The sequence below is a fragment of the Populus nigra genome, chromosome 1 (assembly GCF_951802175.1).
Source record: "Populus nigra chromosome 1, ddPopNigr1.1, whole genome shotgun sequence".
In the NCBI taxonomy this organism is placed as follows: domain Eukaryota; kingdom Viridiplantae; phylum Streptophyta; class Magnoliopsida; order Malpighiales; family Salicaceae; genus Populus; species Populus nigra.
In genome coordinates this window covers 34994367-35011870 of record NC_084852.1, presented here as the reverse complement: position 1 = coordinate 35011870, position 17504 = coordinate 34994367, and the positions used below count along the sequence as shown (strand labels likewise).

Below are 17504 nucleotides of genomic sequence, written 5' to 3'. Positions count from 1 at the left end.
AACTCTTACAAATACTTTATATCATCTAAATGATATTACTTTTACTTTAAATTCTAATAATATTTATTCATTTTCTTTCTTACATGTTCACACAATAAGAAGACTATAATAAAGAAAATTTCAATTAAAGTATGTTCATCCTAAGTCTTGCCTTTGCAATAATTTTGTTGTTTTTTAAAAAACAAATTAAAAAAAATAAATTATACAATTTTCCCATTTAATTTCAACTAAAATTAACTTAAAAAAAACCCCACATTTATAGGCTTGTTGCATCAATCATGTTTATTAATTTTACCTTTTATGTTATCTAAAATAATAATTATTCTCACAAGATAAATTTTTTTCAAAATTTTATTTGTTGTTTTTGTTCAAATATCTATTTTAATGATAAGGAATTAAATAAAAAGAGATTTTGATAACTGGCCAATAATATTACGTGGGGAAATAACTATTTTTTATTTAAAAAGTATTTTCATCCCTCAAGTTTTTAATTTTACATTTTGATTCCGGCAAGTGATTATGATTTGATCCTAAATTTTATTTTCAATTTGATCAATGAATTAAAAATAAAGAGTTCAATTTGGTCCCTTAATTTCATGAATTGTTTTATTATTGACCCTTATAGTTTTAGTTGTTTATATTTCAATCCCAAAACTTTATTTTTCTTATGTTGCCTTGCATGTTGAAAAAATTTCAATTTATTCCTTTATGTTTTTGTAAAGATTAAATCTCATCCCTAAATTTTCTATTTTACATTTTTAGAATGACTTTTCCAACACCTAGTACTTTGGAGGTTGATGAATTCTTCATACATAAGTATTCATTATCAACTTTTTTATAAGTGGAGAACATTGTTTTCTCGGTGCATACATGATTGTTGCATTAGTGTCAATCCATCACTATTTGAAGTGTTTAATTAAGGCAGCGTTTGTTTACGCGGTTGCGGCTGCGTTTTAAACAAAACGCAGCTCTTGCATGTTTGGTTACAAAAAAAATGGGTTTTACTGTTCATGAACCCCACCTATTACTGTGTTCCAAACATAGGGTTTCACGAAGCAGCTTCCCACTACTTTTGTTTCAACAGTAAACAATGGTGCGCCTAGAACCACTATTCATGCTAATTGTTGAAACAATGGTGCGCCTAGAACCACTATTCATGCTAATTAATTAGCATGAACAATGTTGCATACACTGTTTCACGTGAATAGTGTAGCATGCTGCACTACTGAACAGTATATGCTACACTGTTCTGGTCGGACCGATTTCGGCCAGACCGGTTCCGGTTCACAGCTCAAAATGCATTGAACTAAATCCGACCCAGTAAAATAAAAAATAAAAATTATTTTTTATTTTTTAATTATATTTTATTCAAAAAATTAATGTTTAACATTATTCAATGACACTACATAAATTAGACAGAGATCGCTTGATGATGTAGTATTTGCAGAATTTGATCGCAATCCCAATTTTGTTCCTGATTATATTTTACCTGATGTTATTGCGCGCTTAGTCTTTGTTGGATGTATTTTATACATGATAGAATTGTAGATAGTTTAATGGAACAATAAAAAATATTTTATATAAAGTATTATTTATTTTTATGATGCAATAACAATAGTTAAATCTACAATATTTAAATTAAACGCCCTCAATATTAATATATATTTTTTAAAATTATTTTATAACCTCAATTTCAAAAGCATTATTAACCAAACACATTAAACTACTTTTTGTTCAATCTCAATTTCAACCACAGTTTTAACCAAACATATATACAATATCAAATCAACCTCAATCAAAAGTATTTATAAAATAACTTTTTCAAACCACAACCACAACAGCTACCACAATATCAAACACACAAGTTGACTTTGGAAACAAAAAAAAACATGTTCATTTTCAACACTTCATCAGCGAGGTAATTAATCTCATTGATATTGGCTTTAATAATCATTCCCTTTCTTGGATTACTTTATAGAACCCTATTTTGTTCAATTATCACTTCATTTATGAACTGTAACATATATGAAAATAGTATCATGTGAAAGAATACTTTCACCAAATAAGCTCTTATGAAAGCTTAGAAGGGTGACAAATAGTCCTTTAAACAAAGCTTTCTAGACCATTTCTATTCACTGCACTGAATTTTCATATATATAAACAATATCGTATACATGAATAGTGTTGTATACGTGAACAAAACCAACCAAATAGCTTTGATGCTGCTTTTAAAAGGTATAAATTTATTACTCTCGAAGACCATATTGAGATTTCAAAACTTGTTGACTATAATCCTTTTTATAATGATAACTTTAACCTTGAATTTTTTGTCCAAAGCTTTTCAAAGTATTTTTACACTCTTGATTGAACTATACATATCATATTGTATATTGTTTAATCTAATTAAAATGTAATTTTTATGCATGAAATCACTATGATTCCATACGCACAAAGCTACCATAATAATGAAATTGAATTCATTATTTGATAATTTTAGCATTTTTTTCCTACAAGAACTTAACCAATTTCAAGATAGGCATATAGATCAATACTTTATGTTGTCACCATTTAGAATTCAATCCATTGGATTTTTCAAGTTTTTTGCTATGCATCATAAAAGATAATAGTAGAATCCTTACTATTAAAGTAGTACTTGTCGAAATAATATTGGTTGGAAAAACCAATTCTTGAGCTAAAAACATGATATAAATAATAAAAAACAATAGCAAAAAATATTTATAAATAAATATTTGACTCCACAACAAGCAAGTAAATAATATAAAACTTGAAATAAAACAACTTGATAAAGAAAAATATTTAAATTATACAAGATAAATATAAATACTTTTTTTAATTCAAAAGATATCAAATAAAACATGCATTATCTCAAAATAATATATATAAGCATGATCATACCAACAAACATGTATAAACTCAAAATAATCTCTTAAAAAATTAATTCTAAAAAAAGTTTATACATGCATCAAAGCATAATAGAAGTTTTTTCAAGAAAGCATCATAGAAAAAAAAAACAAATATAGTTTTAGATCCTATTAACAAACATCATGCTAATTAAGGTTTGTTTAAACAAATTAAACAAAGAAGTAAACCACTCAAAAGTGTAAAAAAAAACACATGTATAAACTAAACAAATTTAACATGCAATATAAAGTTTTTAGATCATAGACCAAAATAAACATATATTAGATTGTTTAGTTTATTATAAAAAAAAATCATACATGTTATATATATATATATGTTATCAACAAAAACAAAAAAAACATATATAAAGATTCTACTATGCATATTACGCATATTAAGTATAAATCAACTTATAATTGACATTAAAACAAAGTCTTAGCATTCATACTGATTAACATCTTAATTTAAATATACTTTTAAACAAAATTTTAAAACTAAAATAAATAAACTTCATAATTTCTCAATAAAATAAGTCTAAATTCTAGATTTAGAAGAAATATAAAAGCTTAATAAATAAAAAGAAAACACTAAAATTTAAAATAAGAAAAAGAATGCAAAATCATAAAAAAATATATTTTTTTTTAAAACTTTTCTTCTCTTTTTATAGTTGATTTTGAAAATTAAAAGTTAAGAAATTAATTACTATCAATCAGAATTAATTTTCATATTATCAACTTCTTATTAACCATCCACACGAATCTATAATAAAACCTAAATATTATAATCTTAAAACAAATATCTTTGAGTTGAAATTTTTTTTTTTTATTAGGTTCTATTGAAAATATAAAAGACAAGTTAATCAAAATTTTCATTTAATGGGATAAACAAAATAATAGACGGGTTGGAAAAAATAATTTTTAACAGACCAAACCCAAATTTAAATAGAAAAAAAATAATCTTTTAAGATACCAAACAGCAAACAGAGACCCAAACCCGATCCAGCACAAGCACAGGTTTAAACTCAAAACCCAATTTGTTTAAATCTTCTCTCAAACTCAATCTGTATAAACATTATGAATGTTTTATATCTTTCCAATATAGAATAGTATTTTTTGAAGACTTTAAGTTTCATGCTAACAAAATATCTACTGAAATCAATTTTTCATTCAATTACAATTTATTTAAATCATATTAATGTTTTATGCTAAAAAAACACATGCCTGAGACTAAATTACAACAAAGTTCTAACAAAGTAAGAAAACTCCACTTAATTTGAACACAGATATATCCATTAATCATTTTCTTTTAAGGAAACACATGCTCTGTCATTCTTCTAACACCCAATTATCGAAGTTTGGCAGATTAACTTTAGCCTGTTTCTTAGTTGCAACACCCAACTTCATTCCAACAGAAACTAAGGTCTCAAGTGACCTGGCACTGTTTGCTAGGAGGTCTTCATCTATTTCAATTGCATCCTGCAAAATAACCCAGAGATTAGTTGTGGGTCATACATTTGGATACCAGTCACACATTGTGCTAGCGATGCTTTGGTTAGAGTTTGAATGTGGAAAGCTGAGCTTCTTAACCAAAAGAAACTTCCAGAATATTTGGGAAACATCCTACCGCAATAGGCAAAGCACATGAAATTTGGGAGATTGTCAACGCATTTTGATTGAAATATGCAGTATCAGAAACGCAGTTCTACATGGTACCAACCTTTTCAAAGACGCAAATCACTGTGCTTCCACCAAATGAGAAATATCCATACTGTAGATTCAGTACAAGATACCAATTAAAAAAGCCACCATCTTATATATTTAGAGACAAACAATATGTAAAACAGAGTAATAGAGATTGCTCACCTCGTCTCCTTTCTTGACATGGTCACCTGCCTTCTTCGAGAAGGTGATGCTGCCAACCATGGTTGCTCCTATTGCAACAAATGCCACCTGCGGCCAAAATGCCAAAACAAAAAAGATCTCTTAATGTTCAATAACTGCTAGTTGAAACTAAACAAGTCAGTTAATCCATCCTAGGAATGCAAAGACAGCTCTGCTTGTTTACTCTTGGACAGCTTGACATAAAGTTACGGCAGATAGAAGTTTGAAACAAGCATAACAAAAGGCATCTTCTGTATTGCAGAATGCAAAGAACACGAGATATCTGAAATTGCAAATTATAGATACTCAACCTCACCCCTAAAACCAAGCACATACACAAAGAAATGACAAGAATAGATTCAATAATCTTCCAGTAAATATCATTCAGTCTGAATTGTGAAATGAATATAGAGAAAAAAACTCATGAAGTTTACATCCATGCCTTTCAAGTTCAAACTAAAGAGCAACAAAATCAATGTTCCAGAATTTCTATGATGTCCTCAAGAAAAGAGTCATTGGATCTATGAACAGTTAGCAAAACTTGGTTTTTTTATTTTCTACAAAGAACTTGTCTATATGAAAAGAGGTAAGAAGTTCAACTTTGTAAAGTCAGATGATTGTACCTTTCCAAAATGTGCAGTAGAAATAATTGATACTTCTCTCTTATTCTCAGTGAAAACATTACAGTACTTGCTGTTGACAGCGATAGGATTAACCTGGAAAACAGAATGAGATGGACATCAGAGGCAACTTAATAACATATAAAAGAAAAGATCACGAAAACTAACAAAACAAGTTCTTAGGTTTTATACATACCGTATATAAACACCCAGGTATCTTTACAAATTTCTCAATGGTTCCAGAAACTGGAGAATGAAAACGGTGATAATCCTGCACCAATTGGGAAAAAAAATATATATGAAGAAATCAGATTACACGGTTTCAGGAAGTTCAAGTGTTGTTGGAATGAGAAAATTCAGTAGAAGAGAATACAAGCAAAAGGGTCTAATAGTTTCCTAAATGGCAACAAATTTCTCCCTCTGCTGGTCCATTGTTCTGTCAACAATAATTTTTCTTTTCATGGATGAATTTCCAAATACCTTCTATGGTCTCCTAAGTGTGTGGGTGAGCGGGAGTTTGGTTGGTTGAATAAGCAGATAAATAAACCTGCTATTGCGAAATTGTCACATTTCTCTCCTTATCCCTGGCAACATTCAAACTAGGAATAAAGTAAGGTCTCTCCTTAAACTGTCCCTTCTTATTTATATTTTCTACTTCTCTGCTTCAACGACTGAAACAATGCCACCTCCAGAGCAGTATCATTGGTCAATCAGGCACTTGAATCGCTTACTTTTCCAAAACTTAAATTGCAAATTACTAAGGGGTGTTGTATGAAGTACCTGTGGTGCCAAACGAAATATCACCAAAGTACCATCAGCGAAAGCACTTGAATATGTTTCCTTTCCTAAAAGCCCTTGTACAGAAAATTTGCGGCCCTAAAAATTAAAAAAGAGATACCAGCAATTAACTATTATTAAACAAGCAAATCCAATAATAATCAATAGTAAATAACAGAAAATATTTAAATAAAAAAATACACACATTTTCAACATGACTTCCTCTATTCACCAAAAAGAAGTTATCTATTCTACTCATACTTATTCCACTGGAACACATACTCACTGACACAAGCATGATGTTTTGATAAAGGGAGGAAGGGTGTTGAGAGTGACAGAACTGAAGCATTTAAAAGCAAGCAGTAGAAATACCTTGATCCAAAATCTTTGACCATCTTCTACCGACTTAAAAGCCATAAGACGGCAATCGGCTGCACATATGGCAACATCATCACGTTCCATGGAAGCAATTGGTCTTGTGCCAGGCTTTAATTCTCTTACGAAGAACTCATTGAATGTCTGCAAGTGGAAGAAATCCAAACTGTATGTAATTATGAATCATGAAAGATACACAACGTAAGATTTGCAGTAATATTCAGAAATCTGGTGCCGCAGTTTTATTTTATCTCACAAAATCAATATATGCTTACCTTAAAATGCTCCAAAGGGTACTTCACTTCAGCCAAATTTATTTGATCCTACAACACCATAGTTTATCATATACAAGAAGTGAGATAGCATTAGCATGTAGATGCCCATATTGTAAGAAAGAAGAGCCAGAAGCAAAGGTTTCATAACAGGGTTTGCTTTTGATGGTAACAAATGCTGCACTATGTGTTTTACTTGGTAGGTAAGTTTAAACACAAGAATATGAAGAAAACCAAAACATGGAGATACAACTTAATGCAAAGGACTAGTGAAATTTGAGGGAATCAAGGCTCATTCATGTTTCAGTTATGGCATTTAATTCATTGGTAAATTAGTCTAATTATGAAGAAGATCTCACAGCTCCAAATAACATATTGATTATTTCTACTATACTTGCACTTCTATTGCATTAAGTCATAGCAGTTTTTTATCCAGAAACACAGAAAAATGCAATCATGTCAAGCAGTCAAAGCAAGTCCCAATCACTGTTTGTATGCCCTTGCAAGTAGATAAGAAGGATGCACCACAACAAAGAGTCATGCACCTGTGAAATACATTTTGCTACTAACAGCTAGTTTCTCGTGCACTGGTGGAAGTGACAAACCACATATTATGTGATTATTGGAGGACAGATTACAAGACTAGCTTTTGTTTCAAATTATAGATATATCTCTCTGAACTCAATTGAGACACATGAGCACATCTTTATAGGATACAGTGATCCTTTTTCTCATATTAACATTTGCTAGTCTCCATTTCAGAAGAAATTTGGCTTTAAATTGCCATCTTAGACTTTGCCAGACCATCATCTTTATAATCTGAGAGACTTTCGATTCCAGTATTCCTTTAACTTCAAGAAAAGAAGATTGTTCATGTGATCAACTAGCGGTCATGAAATTTTAATCCTCACAGAGAAAGGAGATTGGTGAGGATGGTGAAAAATCCCAGGGGAAGCGTTGCAGAGTTAAGCGGGCATGGGTTTTGCCACCACTACTATCTTCATTGGAGCAGTTTCAATTACACAGAAAATTATAATTTGCAGCTGATTTTGTTAAAGGATTTCTGTGGTTCTGCAAGTATTAATAGATGGCATAGTTTCTGCAGCACTCCCCTTTCATTCTTCGGCTCAATAATCATGAGATGAAAACATTTAAAGGATTCTTTGTTCATCACGCAAGACGATCACACCTTGAAAAAATCAACAAATGCTGGAATGTCTCTAGCAGATTCTGTAGTGTTCATTTCCCTTCCCTGCTTCTCAGAGATGCTGAGCAGGATTTCCTTTGCTCCTGCATCCAAATTAGCCAACCAAATAGTGCAGCTCTATAAGAATAAAAGCATTATCTTCATAATAATAATTCCAATAACTATTGTATGATGTTAAGATGCATAGAACCATCAGCAATGCTATCCAATTAGAATAGTGAGGTAGATGTGGAAGATCAGAAGACTGACAAGGATGATCCGACCAAGACAAATAGTTGGACCTGAGCTTAGATGCATATGGAGGTGATTGCATGCCCTTCAAGACATTTATATATGCTTTCAAATATTTATTTTACTATTGTTGTTTCAAGAATTACTCAAGAAAGGAATGCCAGTAGAAATTCACACTTTCCTTGATCACTGATGAGGACCATGTGACTTTCTGATATCAATAGAATAAAAGGCAAGAGTGTGCATGCAAGTACACAAGAAGAGCAACCTATTTTAGCACTCAATCTCAAGATGCAGTTTTTTGTGCCATTTATGTAGAATTCAAAATTTCAACAATGAGATAATGTAGAAATGCAACTGTGCCAGATGATCATACAATGAAATCTTGCAATACTTCATAGGGAGTTTGTCTGAAATCCCTCCCTCCACACACCACGAGTGAGAATTAGCTTTTTAGAGAGAGAGAGAGAAAAGAAAAGAAAAGAAGGGAAAGGGAAAGGGAAGAAGTAAAAAGTATTGCCCAGGCTGGGAATATGGAGAAGATACTTGAAAAAAAAGAGGATAATTTTGTATACATATCAAGTATTACTGCTTAGGAAGTAATAATACGAGAGAGAAAAAACCACACATAACTTAATAGCATAGAAGAAACGGAAAGAATTATATAATGAGGACCAAAAATGAAAAATAGAGCTGAGAAAAAACTTGATATGCAATTAGATAAACTTTCAAGAGGATGGAACTTCCACAACCATCATTTAGGGTTCATATGTTTCCTTTAACCCTCTTTCAGTTTATTATTGGTCTAGTAAGCCCACAAGAAGACAAATTCTTCAAAGAAGATTAAAAAATTATAAGCAAAGTCATCCATATAATCCATAAAAAAAAGGAGACAAAATGGGTTGATCTTCATGTTTATTTTTTAGTTGTCATGATCTCATCAATTTTTATATCACCACAGGCACATATGCTAGCATGATTTTTCAACAGTGTATTGTCCACTAAAAACTTCCAACGCTAACCCAACATTTCTTTACCTTTTTGAAATACGTTAAGTTTTCACAAGAAATAGAGCGTGTTTGCTGCAATGATGGTTTCCATCAAAACAGCATAAATATAGAGACCTGAATTTCCATAACGAGAGGATAAAAAAAAAAAAAGCAGGCTTGTAAACTGGTTGGCATTTGTTTCAAGGATGCTACTTTCTCCTCCAGGGAATTACACTCCTAAGAAAGAGATCCCAAAGAATTTAAAATTTTGTGTTTGCTTAACAATAGAGGATTCCTAGGAGAGTATCACTTTTTTGTTCATCTCTTCATTGGAAATCCTAGAGGCATTTCAACTAAATCACCATCTTATCCTTTATAAAAGGGAAAAAAAGAAGTAACTAAACACAATAATTCTTGAAACCTCACATTCTTGGCTAACTTTCCCCTCTGATTCCATGAACCAAACACCGTCTAGATTCTGAGATTGAAATGGAAGGGAAACTTCAATGAAAGAAAAAGGCAATGGGAGAAATTTATGTCGGAGCAGGATTGGGATGAAATTTCATAACCAATCTAAAACTTTGAACATCTATTAATCAAGCCTAAACTGCAAGTCCATCCTAGCAGACCTAAAAAATCTGAAGCCAAGATGGGCAAATTTGACAATCCATCACATGAACAAATCTATTTGTCAGAACGGAGGAGAAAGAGAGACCATAAGGCAAAGTCCTATCTCTGGCTGGTAAAATAAAAATGAACAAATCTATAAACTAGCAAATTTCTTTTCAAAATGAACTTTGTTTTTCATTTGCACAAATTAACCCGTACCTTTGTCCATAAGGCGAAGTCCTATCTTTGACTGATAAATTGCTCTCATTGACAGAACAATCTTTTTATCAATTAACTCTTCCACTAGCCTCTTTGTCTTCCTATCAAATACCTAAAGCATTAAGCTGTTAACTGAAAGTTTACATTCATGAGATCCCAAACATAATTTAATGACATCTAGAATACTCAGAGCTGTCCAAATGCATAAAACTTAGTGCACCCATGGACAATAATTTAATGGGGCATCTTCTGCAGAATCATTCAAGAAAAACATAGGTATTTTGTTAATTTATGTTCAGAATGAATTTTGAGCAATTACAAAAAGAAATAGAATTTATTTAAGAAATGAGCTTTCTACCCATCCACCTGCTTAGTATTATTCAAACACAAGATTCCAAGAAGTTGTTGACAATGGATTTTCCTATGATGCCCCATGGAAAGAACATTTCTCAACTTTGTAAGAAGTAAATGATGACAACAAAACAACACTTATAATCTAGAGAAATTGTTTGGAATTAACCATGATAAATAAAAAGGGGCAACTCAGAAGAACTGGGATATACAAGTTTCATTGGTTTACAAATTTTGCAATGTGGTACTGGACTTGAAAGGGGAGCTGGTACTCAGAAGTCTTGAACAAAGTGTTGGCATCTTGAAGCTGAAAACTACTACCATACATAAATTAACTAGAAATACAGACACAAACAAGACTGTCATATAACGCCAAATTCAAATCTCTGATGTGAACTAACCCCAAACTATAGAAGCTGGAAAGAAACATTAAGCATTCTTAAAAATGGCCTGGAGGAAAAGATACCAGAATATGTGAAGCACTTGAACCAGAGTTCAAACCAACATCATATGATGAAAAATGAGCCCATTCACTCAGTTTAAACATCCACCTGTCAAAATATAAACTTAATCACCCATCTCAACCGAGACATAAAGTAATATAGCCATCAAAATAGGAGAGGCCACAGAATGAGACAATTCATAAAGCTGACATTGAGGAAGTTCATACCCATAAGAAGCCTGTTTATCAGTAAGAAATCCACCTGTCATAACTTGATTTCCTGTTCCCTCGTCAAAACAAAGACTCAAATGGACCAGGGTATTTAGCTTATCAGAAACTTCAAGAATCTCACCACAAACAGGGCAGCAATTTATAAGAGGTTCACTGCAATGCAGGAAATGCATTAAGAGATGTACCAGGAAAGTAACTTGCATCTTACTTGAAAGGTCAGGATCAAGAAAACTGCATATTTCTAGCATTCTCAACATATAGTATTGGGGAATAAACATCGGGATGAGAAGAGTTGTGAATAAAATGGCAAATATATGCAAGCAAGCTGAAGTACACAGCCAAACTCAACTCCTCATTTCTGTCTTTTTTTTTTATTGGGTGTTTTGGGGGGGTTGGTTGAGAAACAGGCACAACAGATTCACAGGAGATGGTCCAAAAAAGAAGGGGAGGGAAAAAAATGATATAGCAACCTGCAGCAAGCTATACAAGAAGCATCTTTTATGCATATAGGTACCAGAATATAATACATTCATAATTCAAGCTTACTGCCATTAAATATAGAGGATTGTTACTTTTCTTGTTGAAAGGCAAGAAGTTCAGCCAACTCATCCATGCTTACAGCATCATCCCCATTCTTGTCAGCAGCTTTAAAAAGCTCCTCTTTCTAGCAAATAGGTAAATTAATTCTAAGTCAGGAATACTACAAAACCATGTTTAAAGTTAAGCATATACTATCGTCACTCAATGGTTAGGATAGCTTTCTGAATTAGAAAGAGAAATGGAATTAGAAAATGTAAATTGATCAGTTTTAGAATCCCAAACTTCAAATAAAAAGGTCAAGGTGTCGTTTAATAATACCCATAAAATTTAAATTTCTGAAATTCCCATCCCAAACGCAAATACAGGTCTCCAAACTAACTTATATGTCTAGCATGTTCGTAATTTAGAACAAAATTAAATATTAAATGCATGCAAAGAGCTAAAAAACAACATAACTGCTTATAGTCAAACCTTGTTATCTGCCACTTGATTGCCAAAAGCCTTAATTAAGTCAGAGAACTCAGAGAAAGAAAGCTTTCCATCTTCATTGTAATCCTGTGTACAGACAAAAACTCAATACTAATAGTGTTGAAAAGTAAGGGAAATACTGGTGATTTGTTAGCATGGATAGTACATGAGACATTTGCAAAGACTGATACAAGTAATGCATTTCAAACATTCAAATATGAGTTGCCTCATTCCATGGCTAAACGTCTGGTTCTATGGAAAACACAAGTACAAGTAAATCACAAGCCAGCTCAAGAAACCCAAGTGTATTTGCATAATACTCACAAAAAAAAAAAATAGAAGCTAAACAGGGGCATGCAAATGGGCACTGGAAAATCTTTCTTTCCAATCACCTGTAAATCTTACAAGAGCCAGCTAGACTTGGCATGCACTACCACTTTAACAACTAATCATATGTCTAGCAATATGGAAAAGGAATGCAGGATTATGCAACATACCACAATGGCTAAGATGCGTCTTGCAAAATTTTTCTCTGTTTCGATTGGATCCTGTCGATAATTTCAGGTAATGTTAAAGATGATCAACGCATCCACGAGTCTCAACTACTCAATGCAAGTTGTGTACTGCGCACCTCAACAGAACATGACAGAGAAATTCTGCCAACAACTTTACCAGTTGCTGCTGGGTCAAAAAGTTCAAACACTTCAAAGTCAGAATCTGAATCCTGCAACAAAATAGAATTCATGTCAAGGGAAAAGAAAGACTGAAAGTATATAAGAATATTATATAAAGAAGGATATAAACATTATGCAAACAGCAACTCATAAGTTAACCCAGACTAGATTTGCCAAAATGAATTGAGCATCTCCAGATACAATGATATGAATGATGTCAACAAGAAAGGAAACCATAAGGAAAATAAAAAGGATATGTTAAGATGCAACAGGTTGTGGGAAAATCATTTTTAAAATCATATAGAACATTTTGTATTCAGAGACCAGGAAACATGAGAAACATAAGACTTCCAAGAAATCATACCATTTTCCTACCAATGTCCAAATTTGTCTATCTTGACTTGAAGATGAATGAACCAAAAAGTGTAAGATCCTTTTTCTTTTTCTTTTATTTATTTATTTTAATGCAATAACTTGGCTCCTAGACAATATAAGTTCCAATAGACAATGCCCCCTTCCACTTATAATACAGAAACTATATATGGCAGATGTGCAATATGAATAGAATCATATAGATTATATTAATGAGGGAAAACAAATACGAAAGGCAACTTGCATCACACAGGTCTGCCAAGAAACAAATCCTAGAGCTGTTACCAACTCTGTAGTGAATATAAGGGAAAGAAACAAACGAGAGGAAACCTATGATATGAATTTTAAAGGACAGGGTCCAGGTGATAGAAGATCAGTACCACAATGCTTTGGAATCTTAGAGGAAACATCACCAAATGCTTTGGAATCTTAGAGGAAACATCACCAAGTACAACCAGTTACCCACCAGGGCAATGTCTTCAAGAGCAACGTGTAAGAACTAGGACCCTTTATAATTTAGGTCAACAGAACTCCCAACAAACAAAGAGCTTTTCTCGCTTGTTGCTTTCTTATAATCGCATGCTTGAGCGCAAGAATACAAGAATGATCTGCTCTCTTCTCTTCCCTGACTGGAAAAATCTTCATCACAATATCTTTCATTTACTACCATCACTAGGATTTTAAATACAGAGAACTGTAGGGGGGGAGAAAAAATCAAATGAGCAGAAATAGTAAAGGTAAAGTGTCTCCCTAAAGTAAAAGGCGCACACCCCTCCACTTGTCCAAAGGCATGCAGACTCGACCAAAAGGTCTCCCGACCAACATGCTTTCTCTTGCAAAGTAAGATCCCAATCAAACCCACCAAGGACAAGTCTGTCTTCTAAGCACCAGACCCTTCCTTCTCCTGCCACTAGCAATGTTTCCTTAACCTGAGTAAGTGCTTCAGTTAAAACTCATTCATAAATGAAAGCAGGTCTCGACAAATAATACTAGAAACAGATCCTTCAACTCCCTAGAATAAAAATTTTCAATCTTCTCCAAAATTTCCTTCTGCTATCCGATTCCTCAAAACACTTCAAACTTTTACCTTCACCTTGACAGGCTTGATGCTTTAGCTTTTTTTATCAAACAATTTACATGCATCTTCATCAAACAAAACCAGCACAACGCTTCGTTCATCAAACAAAACCAGCACAACGCTTCGTTGCACACTTATTCCACTCACTCATTTATACAATCTAGGAAGGATGTTAGAAGCGCAGAATCTCAAAGGGCAAGGGACACAAAGTCCATTTCTTTTAAAAGTCTAGGTTGTTACATTCCCCACCCACCCCCACCACAAGAATCTTGTGTTGATGAAGCTTGCCCCTATCAAAGAAGGTCATTGTGCGCTAGCCCCTTGTAAGCAAGCATAGATTTTTGTATTGTGGTCTCTGGTTGGTGTGCTCGGAAAAGACATCAGACATAGAGCATGAAAAGAACCTCTTCAACAAGGTTCTGAAAGGTATCCTCCCAATCATGCAGAACAAAAGTCTATCAATCCTAGAAGCTACAGCAAGCCTATCAGAAAGAGACCAGTGAATCAAGCAGCACACCATGGAACATCCCTCGGATTATGATGCAGAATGTAATGAAACCATCGGTGATAAAATCTTCCCAGCTTTTCACTTGGTATATAAACTACATTGAAATTTCCCCACACAGAACTTAGAATCTCAAGTTTATGTTAGCAAAAAACAACTTCTATGAACTTGAGTTCCAGCCCTAAAACTAGTAGAAGAAGCTTCTCCTGTTACTTGGCTATAGGTATGTATTTTAAGTTGGTGATTTAGTGAAGGACTTTGAATGTCATATCAAGTAAATGAAACATGATTTTTCTTTCAATTGCATGGTATATTTTGTTCATTTAGCTGTGTCATGCAATTATTGACTTTTGAATTCTTTGGATAGCTGATTTCTTAGAATGAAAGGAATCTCAAATGAATTTTGAGAGAAAAAATATGAAGGATACCTTTCATGAAATACATTACAATCAAGCACTAATTGCATAATAGATGTTCTCCATACAACACCTAAACTTTCCCCTTATCTCATCACTTACAACTACTGAATTTCCTTTTGCAATGTTATTATCTAGTAACTTAGTTGAACTTAGAATTCCCTCCAACAATTTACTGAATTTTCTTTGTCTAGCACTTGGCAGGATAAAAACAGAGATGCTTTTAGCATATATGCTAATGGTTTTATAATTGCAATAAATGTAGAACTCAACGACATCACACGCCCAGAAATTACACATATTTTAGCGAGCAGTAATTCAATGATCCTGTTGTTTACCTGTGTGAGAAGTTCAAGTAGATCAATCTCACAATATCCAACAAGGTTGTTCTTCGATATTCTATTGGTCTGCATCATTATACAAGAAATTACATGATTATAATATTACCATAGCAAATCAACTAAAGTAATGAAAAGGAATGCTTTGAAATAAGGGAACAATTGCAAAAAAGCAACCCACACTATGAAATGAGATTTTGAAAACAAAAATTCATAGCAGAAGCCAAAATGCAACCAGATTACGGTAATAGTTAAGACATTTGAAGTGTTGTACATAATTTCTGCAGAGAGAACAGGAAATGGAATTTCAAAACTTGCTAGAAAATTAAATAGACAGTGAGTCAGGTTAGGAGCCAAAATGTGCTCAAAATTGAGCACAGGCAACCAGATTACGGTAATAGTTAAGACATTTGAAGTGTTGTACATAATTTCTGCAGAGAGAACAGGAAATGGAATTTCAAAACTTGCTAGAAATTTAAATAGACAGTGAGTCAGGTTAGAGACTTCATAGTTGATAATGGATTGTGCCCAAAATTGCAAGGGACAAATATTTTGTGGTACAAATTACACTCGTATCAAATTGTGCCCCGTGGATGTCCATCAAACTCTATTCATTGGCATGGAGGTAAATCTTGTCACAAAAGAGAAATGGTATAATCACATGGACACCGATCCAGTGCTGGATGGAGTCCGTTTTGTTAGTCATGACTTGTAACGTTCAACCAGGTCCTAAGAAATGAAAAGCCTTAAATCTAAGCAGTCAAGGGGAAGGGAAGGGCTTCGTATTAGAAAAATTAAAGGGCATGCAATAGATTGGTCAAGAGTAAGGTGATTGCAGACCTCAAAAACAGAAATCCTGGCAAGACGAGGCCCATTTTTCTCCAACAGAAGCTTCTTTTCCTGCATGAGAAAATCTCAGGTCAGTGTTTGTTTATTATACTATAGACGCCGCATTATCCAAGATAGCTGATTTCTCAATTGTAGAAAAAGAAAAATATAGAGTAGTGACCGAGTTCCAAACAGGTTTGTCAGTCCTGCAAAACAAACAAAGCAAAGAATGAATTAATCAATTAAAAGAAAAGGCAACAAGCTAACATCAAAGAGAGAAAGAGGGTGTTGGTAGTTAAGTTAACTGATCGGAAATATGGGTACGGAAAGTCTGCTCGCCGAAAGAAACACAAGCGAGCCACTTGTCTTTGAATTGCTGCATATCAGCGCTCATCAGAGTGAGAAGAGCAATTCCAGCAAAACCCTCAGCGGAGACGAGTTTGAGAGTGGAGGAGGAGGAGCTTCCATTTCCTCGTGAAACAGAAAGGCGACGGAATATGCGACGGATATGAGGACGTTTAATTCGAGAGGAGGGAGTCGAAGCTCCTTCGGTATTAGTAGTTTCAGGCAATTCTTTAGAGCTTCCGTGACCCATTCTCTGTGCTTGTCGTCACTCTCCGGTCTCTAGATGTTGAAGAAATAGAGGGGAGAGGAGATATCCTTAAAGATTCAGGACAAAAGGGAAAGGAAGAGGAAGGCGGGTACCCTGGGGGGTCCACCCCAGCAGCTCAATGTTTCTTTTAACTAGTACAATGATTAGTCCGTTGAAAATATGTAAAGCTACTTTTTAATATCTTTTTACTTTTTATTTCTAGAACTAACCACAATGTTTCAAATTACAATTGTAATTATTAAAATTAAAAGAAAAAAACTACTCCGCGGTTGATGCCATCATATTTATTTTTTAGATTTGGTTATTGTTTCAAGTGAGAGAGCGGAACGTGGTCTATTAAATTTTAAAATAAAATTTTTTATATTTTTAAATTATTTTAATTTGTTATATAAAAATTTATTTTAAAAAAATATTTTAATATATTTCTAAATTGAAATAATTTTAAATCTTTATTGTTATCACAATCTCAAATACACCCTTAATTTTTATTGATAATTTTCTCTTAATAACTGTAATTTTCATATCATTGGTTTTTTTACTAGATTGG

At 33.1% G+C, this 17504-nt stretch overlaps 1 protein-coding gene across 2 annotated transcripts; it reads right to left on the bottom strand.

The window, feature by feature from the left end:
* Positions 1 to 4048: 4048 nt before the first annotated feature.
* LOC133672435 (phosphatidylserine decarboxylase proenzyme 2-like) lies at positions 4049 to 17066 on the bottom strand. Of its 2 annotated transcripts, XM_062092853.1 has the most exons (20): positions 16650 to 17066; positions 16526 to 16550; positions 16357 to 16416; positions 15517 to 15585; positions 12765 to 12857; positions 12631 to 12681; positions 12137 to 12220; positions 11698 to 11789; positions 11123 to 11278; positions 10919 to 11003; positions 10102 to 10213; positions 8036 to 8136; positions 6850 to 6897; positions 6572 to 6718; positions 6203 to 6298; positions 5619 to 5693; positions 5426 to 5518; positions 4785 to 4871; positions 4639 to 4689; positions 4049 to 4397 (listed from the first exon to the last, which is right to left on the bottom strand). In XM_062092853.1, the coding sequence occupies exons 1-20, from the start codon at positions 16937 to 16939 to the stop codon at positions 4248 to 4250; spliced, it is 1965 nt and encodes a 654-aa protein (XP_061948837.1). In that variant the 5' UTR covers positions 16940 to 17066; the 3' UTR covers positions 4049 to 4247. The 2 variants fall into 2 exon arrangements, with proteins under 2 accessions (XP_061948837.1, XP_061948846.1); XM_062092862.1 differs by lacking the exons at positions 15517 to 15585; positions 16357 to 16416; positions 16526 to 16550; positions 16650 to 17066 and adding an exon at positions 13560 to 13604.
* Positions 17067 to 17504: the final 438 nt, after the last annotated feature.